This window comes from Mixophyes fleayi, chromosome 7, assembly GCF_038048845.1.
Source record: "Mixophyes fleayi isolate aMixFle1 chromosome 7, aMixFle1.hap1, whole genome shotgun sequence".
NCBI classification, from domain to species: domain Eukaryota; kingdom Metazoa; phylum Chordata; class Amphibia; order Anura; family Limnodynastidae; genus Mixophyes; species Mixophyes fleayi.
In genome coordinates, this window is record NC_134408.1 from 103,149,394 (window position 1) to 103,164,281 (window position 14,888).

Consider the following 14,888-nt stretch of genomic DNA (forward strand, 5'->3'; position numbering starts at 1 on the left):
TTTAAAAGCGGTAACTGATCCCATTAGCTGTCTCTTAGAGCAGAGGGAGCTTTATATACATCAATTTCTATGTACATTAGAATTCATGATGACAATTCACCTGTAAGCAGAATGTATAGCTATTGTGTATTTCATTATGTTAAAGATTGTTCAGGAATTACACACAACTGTTTTTTTGTATTATGTCTGGAACCTGTATTGTATATGCACTGTTTGAACTGCTATACTGCAGTTTAAGCAAACATGTCTTCTATAGCTCCGTTTTGGTGGTGAATACCAGACTAATCAACCTTTTATATTGATGTTTACCCTTTATTTGATCAAATAGAATACTGATACAGATGTTAAGTATTATTATTGGTAAACATTTATTAAAGTACAAACAATTGTTTTACTCCTCCATCAGCTGTTTTCCTATTGGTACAGTTGTGCATCCTCACAAATGTCCCAATCTCCACTGTAATCCAGATTTGCTCCTCTTGTTTCAGCTGTATCTTCTTCAGCTTAGAATGTAAGCTCTCCAATGAGCAGGGTCCTCCATACCTTTGTTTTCAAGTATTCATTTATGTTGTCTACCACTCTAAGCTCCTTCAAACGGGCACTAAAAACCCACCTGTTCCTCAAAGCCTACCATCCTTCCACCTAACCCGCTCTCCCCTTCCTCCTCTCATCCCCTCTTCTCTCCTTTACATCAACTGGCCCCTGTTTGTACCTGAGTTTTGTTCACCCTCCCTTAGGATGTAAGCTCATTTGAGCAGGGCCCTCTTCCCACCTGTGTCCTTACCTACTCTTCTGCTCCGTCTTTACTGCATTAGCCTGTTTGGAGCTTCTGAAGTGTTGGTATATTTGTTTACTCCTCAGTAATGTTTTACCCTGTACTGTCTATTGTTTGTGCATTATACGGCACTGGGGAACTCTTGTGGCGCCTAACAAATAAAGGATAATAATAATAATAATAATTTTATGTCCCTGTTTTATGTATGTCCAGCTTTCCCGACTGCACAGCGCTGTGAAGCACTGTGGTACCTTTCAAGACTGTAAAAATAATAATAATCTAAAAGAATGAAAGTTAGGTGACAGGTATTCCACTGACATTAAAATACACAAAATTGTATTCCCAGGTTCATTCTATGATAAATACACAGATTTGGCACAAGCTGTATCAATATTAACTATTTCTTGTGATGTATATATGGTTGGAGATGGTAATCCATGTTTATGGTATGTTTACTAATTTTTTTATGAAATACCATTTTAGAAAAAATATCATTACCAGTAGTATATTAAGAGTTACATTATATATTAAAAAAAATATATACTTCTATCACGCCAATTCAATTAAAAAACCACTATTGTGCAAGTAAAAATTACACATTCATTAAGAAACTTAAAAATAAAATTGTCAATTAAGACCTGTTTAATTAATGCATTAAGTTGTAAAATCGAATATGTTTCCTGCTTTCATAGTAGGGCTAACTGATCTCCACCTGTCACACAAACTTATAGCCTCTCTACCATGCCCCATCGAACTTGAGGGATAGCGGTTATGTACTTTAGAAAAAATTCTATATAATTGGCATATGTTGAGGTTGATCTTTATGTGTTCACAGAGCCTTTTTTAAAAGTCTTTATAGTCCCTATATATCGATCCCCACCTGGGCATAGAAGATAAACCACATAAGAGACATTACATGTGATCTTCCCATTTATTTTATTTGCAACCATTGACTTAAAGTCAGTTATTGATAATATACAGCTAGAACTAGTGTCTACTTCCTGTTTAACTTGTGAAAGCGCTGACTCTCATATTTCTTAGAAAATGGATTGATTGTCATTATCTTCTTTAGTAGTACAATTTTTTTACTTTAATAAGTGACTCTTTGTGGCCACAGGTGGTATGCAAGTAGGTATTGGTGTCTACCTCTTTGAAATGGGACACTGAGTTGCACAGTAGTATCATTGTGGATTCTGATATTTAGGTCCAGGAAGACTATTTCCACCTTACTAGAAGTATGGGTAAACAATACATTTAAATCATGTTAAGCTAGTCGATGAATAGAACTAGGTTCTCAGTAGGACCTTGTTGCCAAATAAACATAAATTCATCAATATATCTTAGCCACAAATGGTGATCTAAAGAGTTTTTCACCCAAATGTACTGGGAATCCCAGAGTCCTAGCAATAAGTTTGCCAGACTGGAAGCCACTGAGGTTCCCATGGCAGTCCCTGAATGCTGTCTGTAAAATGCTAGTCATATATTAAATGACAGTGTAAAAAGACAAATTCTACACTTTCTAATAGAAAATCTATTTGTGAAGGGAACTGTCAGGAATTTTGCTAGAAACCTTCTGGTAGCAGTAAAACACTGTTCATGTTTAATTACACTGTAAAATGACTTAATATTGTTGGTGGAAAGCAGGTGTCCATTTAATATTCTCAAACTGATTTATGATATTGGTAGAATATTTTATAAAGGAAGGAAAGTGAATGACATTAGGTTTAAGACATGAAAATAGATATTTTGGACAGATTTGAACTAAGGGACTTAATTCCAAAGATCTGACGGCTGGGTGGAATAATCGGAATCGCATGCCTTTTTCGTGTTTGGTGAAAAATAGATATTCTAGATTGGTTGATGAATAGATATTCAAATTCTTGTTTGTTAATATGGCTTGACAATAAACTTTTTTCTAATATGAATTTTAAAGTTTTGCTATAACACATTATGACTCCAAACATTAGCACAAAAAAAACACTGAACATGTGTCCAGCTATATAGCACTAGCATATGTTTCAGGTTTATGTCAGAAGTGTAGCATAAAGAAGTGACTTGAAAGTGTTAGTAGTAAATACAGAAGTCAATTACACTTTTTCTACGCAATATAATAGTGCAAAGAGGGAAAATAGTGTCTTCACAGTGCTATTAATACATGCAAAAGTTGCATTTAACATACAGAATATAATTAATCTAGCTGAAATCCTCTACGTTGTCCAGGTTTAATTCTTCAAGCTTATAAGTTATCAATGAGTTGTATGTAACTGTCAACATTTTAAAAATAATCAGCAGCTTAGCAGTGGGGAGGCAGGGGGGTGTCTGCGGGGGGGGCAGGGCGATCTAACACATTGGTGATCAGTGGACTGTAACAGTCAGCCTGTTGCTGTATGGGGTCCAAGAGTACTATACGGCAGACAGGAAGTCCTATATCACTTTCTGTCTGCCTGATGTGAGGAGCAATGTCGTTCAGCTTAAATAAAGGTAAGTGAGCAGTGGTGGGGCCTGCATATTCTAAACTATAGGGGGGCTGCCTATTCTAAACTATAGGGGGGGGCTGCCTATACTAAACTACAGGGAGTTGCCTATACTAAACTATGGGGGCTGTCTATTCCAAAAAATTGGGGGCCTGCCTATTCTAAACTATGGGGTTGCTGCCTATGCTAAACTATGGGGGACTGTCTATAATACACTATAGGGGGGCTGCCTATACTATACTATAGGGGGTCTTCCTATATTACACTATAGGTGGACTGCCTATAGTAAACTATAGGGGGGGCTGGCTATTGTAAACTATAGGGAGATGGTCTGTCTATACTAAACAATAGGGAGTAAGATGGGGGCTGTCATACAAAACTATAGCGAGGTGTGGGGTCTGCTATACAAAACTATAGGGAGGGAGAAGGGAGCTACTATACAAAGCTATAAGCAGGGAGGGGGGCAGCCATACAAAAGTATAGGGAGGGGCTGCCTATTCTAAACTATAGGGGGGGGCTGCCTATACTAAACTACAGGGAGTTGCCTATACTAAACTATGGGGGCTGTCTATTCCAAAAAATTGGGGGCCTGCCTATTCTAAACTATGGGGTTGCTGCCTATGCTAAACTATGGGGGACTGTCTATAATACACTATAGGGGGGCTGCCTATACTAAACTATAGGGGGTCTTCCTATATTACACTATAGGTGGACTGCCTATAGTAAACTATAGGGGGGGCTGGCTATTGTAAACTATAGGGAGATGGTCTGTCTATACTAAACAATAGGGAGTGAGATGGGGCTGTCATACAAAACTATAGCGAGGTGTGGGGTCTGCTATACAAAACTATAGGGAGGGAGAAGGGGGCTACTATACAAAGCTATAAGCAGGGAGGGGGGCAGCCATACAAAAGTATAGGGAGGGGCTGCCTATTTTAAACTATGGGGGGCTGCCTATACTAAACTATGGGGGGGCTGCCTATTCTAAACTAAGGGGGGTTGTCTTTTCTAAACTACGTGGGACACTGCCTATTAAAAACTATGGGTGGGCTGCCTATATTAAACTATAGAGGGGCTGTCATTATTAAACTATAGGGGGGCTGACTATATTAAACTATAAGGGGGCTGCCTATATTATACTATTGGGGGCTACCTATATTAAACTATATGGTGGCTGCCAATATTAAACTAAAAGGGGGGCTGCCTCTGTTAAACTATAGGGAGACTACCTGTTCTAAACTATGGGGGGCTTCCTATTCTAAAATATATGGTGGCCTGCCTATTCTAAACTATAGGGGGGTGCTTATACTAAACTATGGGGGTGTTGCCTATCCTAAACTATGGAGGGGCTGCCTATTCTAAACTATGAGGGATGCTGCCTATTCTAAACTATGGGGCGGACTGCCTATAGTAAACTATGGGGGGCTGCTTATACTAAACTATAAGGGGGGCCGCCTATATTAGATTATAGGGGGCTGCCTATTGTAAACTATAGGGGGGTCTGCCTATATTAAACTATAGGGAGGGGGCTGTCTATACTAAACTATAGGGAGAGAGGTGGGGGCTGTCATACAAAACTATAGGGAGGTGTTGGGTCTGTCATACAAAAACATATATATGGAATTAGGTGGGGCAGTCATATAAAACTATAGGGAGAGAGGTGTGGGCTGTCATACAAAACTAAAGGGAGGGGGAAAGGCCATACAAATCTATAGGGAGGAAAAGGGGGGCTGCTATATAAAACTATAGGGAGGGAGTGGGGGCGTCCATACAAAACTATAGGGAGGGAGAGGGGGGCTGCCATACCAAACTATAGGGAGGATGCTGCCTATACCAAACTATAGGGAGGGGGGGCCTGCTATAATGTGTGAGTGAAAAGGGTTGTATGTTGCTACAATGTGTGAGGGAGTGGGGGGGTCTTCATATATTGTGTGGAATGAGCGAAGGGAGGGGGGCTGCCTTAATAGCATTTCAATGTGAGGTAGGATATTAATATAAAGGTAGAGTTTAGGTGGGGGCTAATATTTAATGTGTGCTATTTTATTTGTCGGATGATGGTGGGTCAGTTTAATTTATTAGTGGGGCCTATTAAATTAAGATGGGGTGACAGGATCTTTAATTTAATGTTGGGGTGGTTTGGGGCTATTAATTGAATGTGGGGCTGAGTTTAGGGAGGAGGGCTATTTATTAAATGTGAATATTAATTATTTAATGCCGCAGATGGTTGTGGGAAATGGTTATTGTGACTGGATCGCTATTAAATAACTTTTGGTAAAAATGTATTTAAAGCAAATAGTGCAGGGCACTTATTTATGTAACTGCATTTGCACTTATTTTGATATTGTGTGTGTATATTGTGAGATATTAAGTCGTTTTCTCTGAGGCCAGGGTAGAAAAGTTGGTTTTTCTGTTTAACCTCGCTATAGCCTATGCCTATTTCTGATGTATATATCTGATACAATGAGCCTGTGTTTACAAAGCCTCTTGTGTATTGTGATGTGGGAAACTAGCTTGTTTTTGTTTTTTGTTGTTCTGTGTGAATATGTATTCGGAACAGTCTGATGAAAGGCCACATGCTAATTTGATGTGCGAGGTTTAAATTGGAGACAGGAATGTTTAATTTAAAACGTGCTGCTACATTTCCTGCATCTCAGGATATCACAGCAAGGTTTTTAAGAATTTTATAGCTAAGTATAAATATTAGTGACTTTGCAATGTATGTAAATCAATGTTTTGGTAAACGGGCTCATATCCTGAAAATAGACTATTTCTGAACTGTATAAAAGATGAGCTGTGTGAGCATGTAAGTGTTCTTCTGATTTTTCATCTGACATGAGCACACTGGTATCTTCCACCAGTGTATGTGAGCAAATAAACCATCTTGCTTCAAAGACCTGCTTGGAAACATCTTCAATATCGCTGTATTCCTGTGATCTACAGATTAGACCCTAAAATCTAATCCGTTCTCCGGCTGTCTCTGAGGTTTGGACCCAAGCGTTTCCAGTACCTCCGCTCTGCCTGCTGCCCATGCAGCCCTGGTCAATGTGATAGGCCAGGGGGGATCCATTCACAGCAACCCGGATCCATAGTAAGAGGTCCGGAGTTACCAGTCCAGGTACACCAGCAACGAGACACACTAGCAACGTCCTTTACCCAGAAGAAACTCAGTACTGGATGCCGGTAAGGAGTCCAGTGGTGGCAGAATTATAAGCCCCTCCTACTGTGGCAAGAGGGCGCTTTTTTAATAGCGAAAGGGAACGGTGGCAAAGTAAGCCCAGCCGGTTCCCAGCAACAACAGACAGGGTGGCATAGGCGGTCCATCCTGTCACACTTATATTAAATGTAAATGCAATTAATTTATTGCTGGGACTGTTTGGAGGGAGGGAAATAGGTTTATTTATTAAATGTGAATACCATTAGTTTTATGTCAGTGATTCATAAACGTGGGTGCTGTTGATGCCAGGGCTGGTTGGAGCTTTCTAAATTGAATTTACCCAATTTTCTTTTCAAGTACGGCCTCCAACATTCCAGGTTCATACAAGCAGAAACTAATCTAAAGAAACCAGGAGCCACAGGTGGTGAAAGGGACAAGAACAGGTAGGAGAGAGCAGGACAGTCTGTCAACTGTCCTGAATCCGGTGGGGCAGTCCTGAATTTGGGTGGCTGTCTTGCTTAGTCAGGATTTGTTCTGGCTTCAATGACAGTTGGGAGGTATGTCCCCCTTCACATTGTACAGTTTGTGAAGGCAGAGCTACATGCAACTACTGCAACTAACAATAGTGCACACAGTTTTGCCTGTGTATTTGTCTAAAATGTATCTAAAATTATAACCCTCCTGTCTTGTGCCCCAGGCCCCACAGAGCCTTATTTTAGCTCTGGTGATACTTTAGTGGTTCTTGCATTGATTCCATTGCCTGCCTTCTACCTTGCACTGGTCTCATTCTCAGATCACTTTGTAGAACATATGGCCAGCCTCCATTGCACTGACAATATTGTTAATCCTTCCTCCTTTGTACTTAGTATATCACCAGCAAACCCTTGGAATAGCTCTCCCTTTCACTTATGCCATTCCCTGTGAACCCTCCCGGCTCTGTTATTAATTAAAACCACCACCAATCACTGGGCACATTTCAAAAGAAGTGCACTGAATAGTCATTTATTATAAGGATTATTTATTTTAATGCCCTTTTATAAATCACACAGTACACATATTCATATATTATATAGAGAAATTTGATTTGTAGTTTGCACCTCAGGACGTCAGGGAAAGATGCAGAAGTGAGGTAAAGTGCTCATAAGCTTCTCCAGCAGACTGATCAAATACAATTGTGCAAAAATGTTTTGTAATAGTTAAGCTAATTAAACAAAGTCAGATATGTTCCTATGAAGGGAATTTTGGAAGGATGTGTTAGTAGGCAACTAAACAAGTTTGAGCACAGAGGTATAAATCAGTCGCAAATCATCCAGAAGGATTCATGCATTTTTATAGCACAGGACTGGCAGCATTTTCGCTAGAGATGACCCACTGTTTCTTAAGTCATCACATCAAGGTTTTCCTAAATGTTACTACAACCAAATTCTAGTTTTAAATCCCGCCTACTTTTGTGTTGGCCCCACCTCCTGTTGACTTGGTCCCACCCACATGAAGCAACTTTAAGAATTTTTCCAGGGCCACTTTAAGTTTCCAATCTGCCCCTGCTTCCCAGTGTCATTTTTGTTTTATATTAAATGTTATCCAAATCTATTCAGTGGAATGCCCAGAACACACTTTCCAGGTAAAAATTCTGCCCCGCGTACACCAGCTGTCCAACAGACAGTTTATAAGATATAATAATAGTTGATGGCATGGAGAACATGTAGTAGGTAAGGAAGAAGGATGCACAGATGTGCAAAATTGGGGCAGGCAAGAATAGAAGAAGGAGTGCTCTGCTCATGAATGGTTAGATTCTAAAGTTGATAGGTGAAACAAGATAGGGTGAAACAGAGTAAGGATGTAGGTGTAGAGAGGGTGTGAAGTGGTGGTACAACTAGGAGGTGGTTTTGGCTAACAGATAGAATTTTAAGGAACATTTGAAGAATTGGGCGTTGGTGTAAAGTCTGATTAGATGTGACATTGAGTTCCATAGGTCTAGAGCAGCACGAGAGAAGTCTTGGAGGCAGGTGTTAGGAACAGCAGGTAGCGGCCCTCTGAGCACTTAGTAGTCAGTTGTTGCAGTTAAAGAACATACAGGTGTTTAACTGTGTGTGCAAACACATGACCTGTTATATCTTCTGGAGACTGACCAATGACTGTTCCTCTTATTGCTTAAAAAAAAAGGAACAAGAAAAGTTTTAAGCATGACTTTTTTTACCTTATATGATAAAATCTATTGAATTTAACTGGCCGTGATAGGTGCACCTCTCACAAGTAGTATCTCTTTTCTCTTTTTTTTATTGTATCATTTTGTGCCAACTATTCTCTGTTATGTTACCACTACTCAAGAATGAGTGTTTGGGAGAACCAAGTACCGACAAACATATCATGTTCAATGGGAATGGGAGTTTCGATAGGTGAAGCACTTGTCAATGACTGTTCTGGTAACTTAGCATGTAAGGTATTTAGTTGTACTGTGAGTGTGGAGAGAAATGAGTTTGGAGATGTCAGGGGAAGCAGTAGCTGAGGGCTTTGTAGGTGAGGGTGAGGAGTTTAAAATTAATTCTATAGAGGAAAGGGAGCCAGCGTAGACTCAAAAGCAGAGTGGTAGGCAGAAGCAGAGTGGGGAAATATAGAAATCAGCCTAGCAGCAACATTGAAGATGGATTGGAGTACGGAGAGGTGCAGTTGTCCAAGTGAGAGATACCACGAAAGTGTCTAAGAGTTTTGGGAGCAGTGAAAGACTGGGAATAGTATAGGGTGATATACAGGCAGCAGAATTGAAGGAAAGTGCTGTGTTGTCAATGGTAAGGAGGAAGAAGAGAGGCATAATGGCTCTGGAGAGAAGGAAGACTATAAGCTCAATTCTGGAGATGTTGAGTTTGAGAAAGTGCAAGGACATCCATGATTAGATGGCAGAGATACAGCTGTATACAATAAAAAGAGTGTAGAGGTGGTATTGGAAGCTGAAGGAGCAGCATAGTTCACCAAAAGAGAAAGTCTACAGCGAGATGAGAAAAGGGTCAAGAACAGTCCATTGTGGAGCCCCAAATGGTAGAGAAAAAAGGGGGGAGCCATAGGTAGAGACTGAGAAGGAATAGTTGGAAAGGTAAGAAGTCAAACAAGAGAGGACAATAGTGTGACTGCCAATGAAGTTAGTATTTAACGACCTACATACATTTTGGGAACAGTTAGAGACCAGCCTTACACTTATAATTCAAACTAGGCTGATATTAACCAGCAACAAAGAGTTGCATTTCCTGCAAAAGTTAGAATATTATTGTTTGACAAGGGAGGTGGTTGCCTTAGTGCACTGCTGGCAGACAAGATTGTTTTTATTCTATTACAGACAATTGTCCTAGGAAAACTGTAAACCAGACAATGGGGAATTACTTGAAGATTAATTAGATAGACCAACCACACTTATTAAAAGCATTCATGTATCTAGAATGCCAAAGTAGCAGCTTCAGAAGCAATGGCCACCACTTTTATACAGGCTTAGTGCCTAACATTCAAAACCAATAGCATGTAATTGCATTTGAATGACATGGAGTGCTTAGTAAACACAGGAATTTTCTTTTGTTACACTGTGCTTAAACGAAATCACTGCTATTAGTGCTTTTTTTTTATAAAACTATCAAACTTTTGTCAACCTCACTGGGTCTATTTGTGATTGTCATGTTTTCATACAAAGTTCTACTTTTCCTTTTAACCTCATATAAGTATATTGTTCATATTTTCCAAAGGATTCAAGTCAGGTTCAAACAGAATGATATCTTGCAAAACAAGATTTCTAAATTGTGAGCATAAGCAGGCCTTTATCTTCAAAAACCTTATTAATGCAATCAATTCTACCACATAATTCTCTTCAACAACCATCACTGCCCATTATCTTACATCCTAGATATTGACAAGACCTGACATGAAGTGAAAACCTGTCAAGATGAGAGCATAAATCTGATATTCAGAAGTAGAATATTGAATGTCAGGGCCCAAATAAAACTTTGCATGGATACATAAATTAAAATGATCTTCAACGCAGATAAATGTGTGAGCAAATGTTTTTTTAAAAAAATGAAACGATTAGTCCAGTAGGAGGTAATTAAGTTAAGCAAACCCCTTGTGAAGAGACCAGCTTAAGATATGCAGATCACAGACATCCATTGTGTTTGATCATGTATTTCACTAGCTAATTGGCTTCCTTTCAATAGGTATTGTAAACACAAACTAACCACTAGGTGTATATTAGAGAGCCATAGGCCTAGGTGAGAATCTTGGAGACTCCTTTATAAAATCTGTAGGGTATTTATGTAGGTATATAGAAATATGAACTTGAAATGAAATGCCTTCATTTTTCATATTTTTGAAAATCCATTTGCCACTCCGTACTGAGGGGCAAAAACCACAGCAGGGTTGTGAATGACAGGGACGGGTGGTATCCGTGAACAGCTAAAATAATATATCTTTGGAAAAGGTATGTCACATTGTCAAAATGTCATCATATTTAGCATCAAAAGATGGACAGAATCATAGAGGATTTATTAATGATAAAATTGGATCGATGTACAGATGAAAATAGATCACATAGTAGAATTGGTTAGTAAATCAGGCAACATGCAAATGGTGATTGAAAAAGTGTCACAGGTCACAACCCCCGATTACCATTAAACGCTGCCCCTGTGAAGACCATCCCATTTCATGTTGCTTAAAAACCTGATTTCTGAAGGGACAAGGGCGGTAAATGTATCAATATGCGGGTTCTTCAACACCCGCGCGTTCAGCCTCTTCCGCGATTAAATTTCAAGCGGCGCTGCATTGTAAAGGGTTAGATTCCCTTTACAATGCAGCGCCGCTTGAAATGTAATCGCGGAAGAGGCTGAACACGCGGGTGTTGAAGAACCCGCATATTGATACATTTACCCCAAGGTGTCAGCTTCTTGGGGAATCAATCTAATTGAAGGACTGTCCATCTTTTCTGCCTACCCCCAGGCATACAGATTATGGTAAATAAGTTATGCTCTGTACTTTTATCTCTTTTATTTTAAACTGTTTTGCTTGTTATGTCAATCTATTAATTGTTTATTCCTTATTTTTCTTCATATCTGAATGCCCTGTACTTTTGTATATTAAATCTATAATTTAATATGTTGCGTCCTTGATACTCTAACGAATCCATTAGCCTGTTAGAAGAGATTGCTCGATGAAGTTAACCCTTCGAATGCCAGTGTGTGATTTGTTGATACATTTGATTAACAAACTGTGTGTGCTTGCACTTACATTTGTGTTACAGTCTGGAGGTGTGAAGAGGAACCCTTTGTGTGCTGGTGTGGGTTTTGCTAGTCTGCGAATAGCTAGAAGCCTGTGTGCCAGTGAGGGACAGTGTATTGGGGTCCTATTGCCCGTATTCAATAGGTGGTGGAAAACATGAAGTGTCTGGGGGTGTTAGAATGCTGTGTTTGGGGGCGATTCCTTAGGTCTATAACCTGTGTGATAGGCAGAGAGAGAGACTGTGGGCTGAAATCGTGTGTGACCTCATACAGAGAACACCCAAAAGTCACGGCAGCTGGGAGCGTGTTCGTGACACTATTCAATTTATTCCCTTTATCTGTAATAATCGACAGACAAAATCTATAATTTGCTTTCAGATTAATGTATATATTGTAGATTTGGGGGTAAAAGTATCATGGTCCAATTTTTTCAGTGTTTTAAAATCGCTACAAATCGCGGGTGATAACCCGCAATTTTAGTGCTCAAGTCTCCAGATGTATTAAACTGTTATTTTTAGTCTGATCTTAAAAATCACTGGTCATCTCTGCCGATTTGCTGCGATGTCAAACACTCCCGTGTTGTCCTCGTCTAGCTGCGTGTTTAGTAAACACATCACTGTTACACTGCCCCTGTCTATAGAGTCTCAGTTCCACGCAGCTGTCAAAAGTGTAAAAAGAGATAAAAGTTGACAAAAAAAAAAAGCATGGGGTTCCCCCGCCCGACCACTCTTAACCCTAGTGCTGCCAGCCTACTGCGGGTTGCGTGGAAATCATGGAAAAATATTTGCTTGGGGTCCCCCCGATTTTCACATACCCAGCACTAGGCAAACCAGCCGGGGTGGGTGGAACTATAGCAGGGGGACACGCATCAGGGTCCCCCCTGCCATAATGACAACCAACCCCAGGTTGTTCAGCACTGGGCTGGATTCCCTAGGGAGTGGGGTCCACCGAAAAAAAATGAGCGGGCCCCCCCTCTAGAGACATCCAGTCCTTAAAGCACTAGGGCTCTTCATACACCCCTGGGCAGTGGGTGTAGGGTAATAACGGCGAAAGTAATGTAAAGAAAAACAAGCTGGACCTGCGGCTCTATGGACAGGGGCAGTGTAACAGTGATGTATTTACTAAACACGCTGCTAGCATACAGCATGTTGCATCTGGCGATTTTTAAAGCAATGAGTTTATATTACCTAGTAGGGATCTGAACCAGAAGAATTTATAGATTAAAAAATGACCTTATGCAAATCCTGGTAAAATATCTTACAAAAAGATAAGAAATTAGGATACCTTTAAAGTTAGAAACATGTTTATTAAATACTGATAATATTATGCAGAAGAATAACTATAATATAAATAAAACCACATGAGTCAGATCGTCACGAACTTTTTATTAAACCCAAGAAAATAATTATAGTTTAAAGTTTCTGTTTATTTAATGGAAATAGTGAGCGCGTTTAAAGGAGCCAATTCTAGGGTTTGTAGCACCCCAGTCAGAGTATCTCCTGTACTCTCCAGGTCTCAGATAAAACTGACGTCCCCTGTAGTTGGCCTCTTCATAGAACATCCAGTATCCATCATGTACATGGGCAGAATGGATGTCATGGTAACGGAATCTCTCATAGACGTGAGGACAATCTTCAGTGAATTCCATCATCTGACCTCTAAAGTTTTCTCTTTCATAGATATTGATTCTGAATGAACCCTGGTGCTGTTTTAATAATGATAGATGAAACAATTCTTAATATGAGAAATAGGTAATGTGAAATGATTTAATACTTTGTTAGCTTGAAAAAATAAAAGCATTTTTACATTTCATTTCTTCTGCATATTTGCACCTTGGAAATATTTTCTTTGAATTCTAAATGGCGCTGATAAAACATTTTTGTTGGACTTGTGAGCAGCAATAATCATCGAATAAAAACTGAGATACAGTCATTCTGAACAATTGTACTTGCATACAGTTTACTTCTGCTGCTTTACACTTGTTTAGCAAAATATACAACAGTTCTATTATTTTATCTAATGTTAATCCATTACATAGAACAATGTACAAACAATAAAGGAACCTTATTTATCTAAGGGTGTAAAAACACAAGCAAAAAAGCCCTGGGATAATTACCTGAGGACTGAGACGACAGGATCTAATGGAATCATTGTAACCCATCCACTTCTGAAAGTCAGGATATTCTCCCCTATGAAGAAAATACTGGTGTCCTCTGTAGTTGGGGAACTCGTAGAGTATCCAGTTTCCACTTTCCACACGGATGGAGTTGCAGCGTCTAAAGAATGAGGACAAGTCAGCACATTCAGAGTTACACTCATAGGAGCGACCCTGGAAGTTCCTGTCCTCATAGAAGATTATCTGTAAGAATAAAAAATGTCTTTTTAAAATGAATTTATTTAATGGTGCAATAATTGTAATTATTGTAATGTTCTCTTTAGCCAATTGCACTTGAGGCTGAGAGTGTATTTGTATTATTTCTCTTAATAATTATTGTTGTTTTCGTTATTTTTCTAAAAATACTTCATTATTAACATCTATGTATATAGAGCCAACACACTATACACAGAATATATTTTAACCCTTCACATCAGTCCCTTCCCTAGTAGAGTTCGCAGTCTGAAATCAATAACATAGAAACTCTGAGTAAAAATGGTTTTGGACTGTGGTAGGAAACCAGAGTACTCAGACGAGACCCTGGCAAACATAAGGAGACCATAGAAACCCGACACAGATCGTGTCTTGGTCAAAATGGGACCCATGGCCACAGTGGTGTGAGGAAGTGATTCTAACCACTGCCTGGGTTACCCTCTTCTATGACTATTTGTAATCTTTAGTGCTAATCAACTACAGGATTGAAATTTGCTCATATCTGTTTCCCTGAACCCCCCCTTCCAAATACACACTCTGGCCACCAAATATATTATATTGCGACATAACCATTCAAAGTGATGAAATTGTATTATGCTATAATGGTTTGTTACAGCATTATAAAATAAAATTATATTGTTTTGAGTCTTACCTTTCCCATTTTGAAAGCAGTAACTGTTTGCATTAACTGTCTCTTAGAGCAGGGGGAGCTTTATATACATTGTTTTCTGTATGCATTGGAATTAATGTTGACAATAAACCTATAAGCAGAATGTATAGCTATTGGGTATTTCATTATGTTAAAGACTGTTCAGGAATTACATGCAACTGTTGTTTTTGTATTTTGTCTGGAACCTGTATTGTATATCCA

General features: G+C 39.3%; 1 protein-coding gene across 1 annotated transcript; it reads right to left on the bottom strand.

The window, feature by feature from the left end:
- Positions 1 to 13,078: 13,078 nt before the first annotated feature.
- Positions 13,079 to 14,678, bottom strand: LOC142097004 (gamma-crystallin-3-like). Its single transcript, XM_075178614.1, has 3 exons — positions 14,670 to 14,678; positions 13,766 to 14,008; positions 13,079 to 13,354 (listed from the first exon to the last, which is right to left on the bottom strand). The coding sequence occupies exons 1-3, from the start codon at positions 14,676 to 14,678 to the stop codon at positions 13,079 to 13,081; spliced, it is 528 nt and encodes a 175-aa protein (XP_075034715.1).
- Between the last annotated feature and the right edge of the window lie 210 nt (positions 14,679 to 14,888).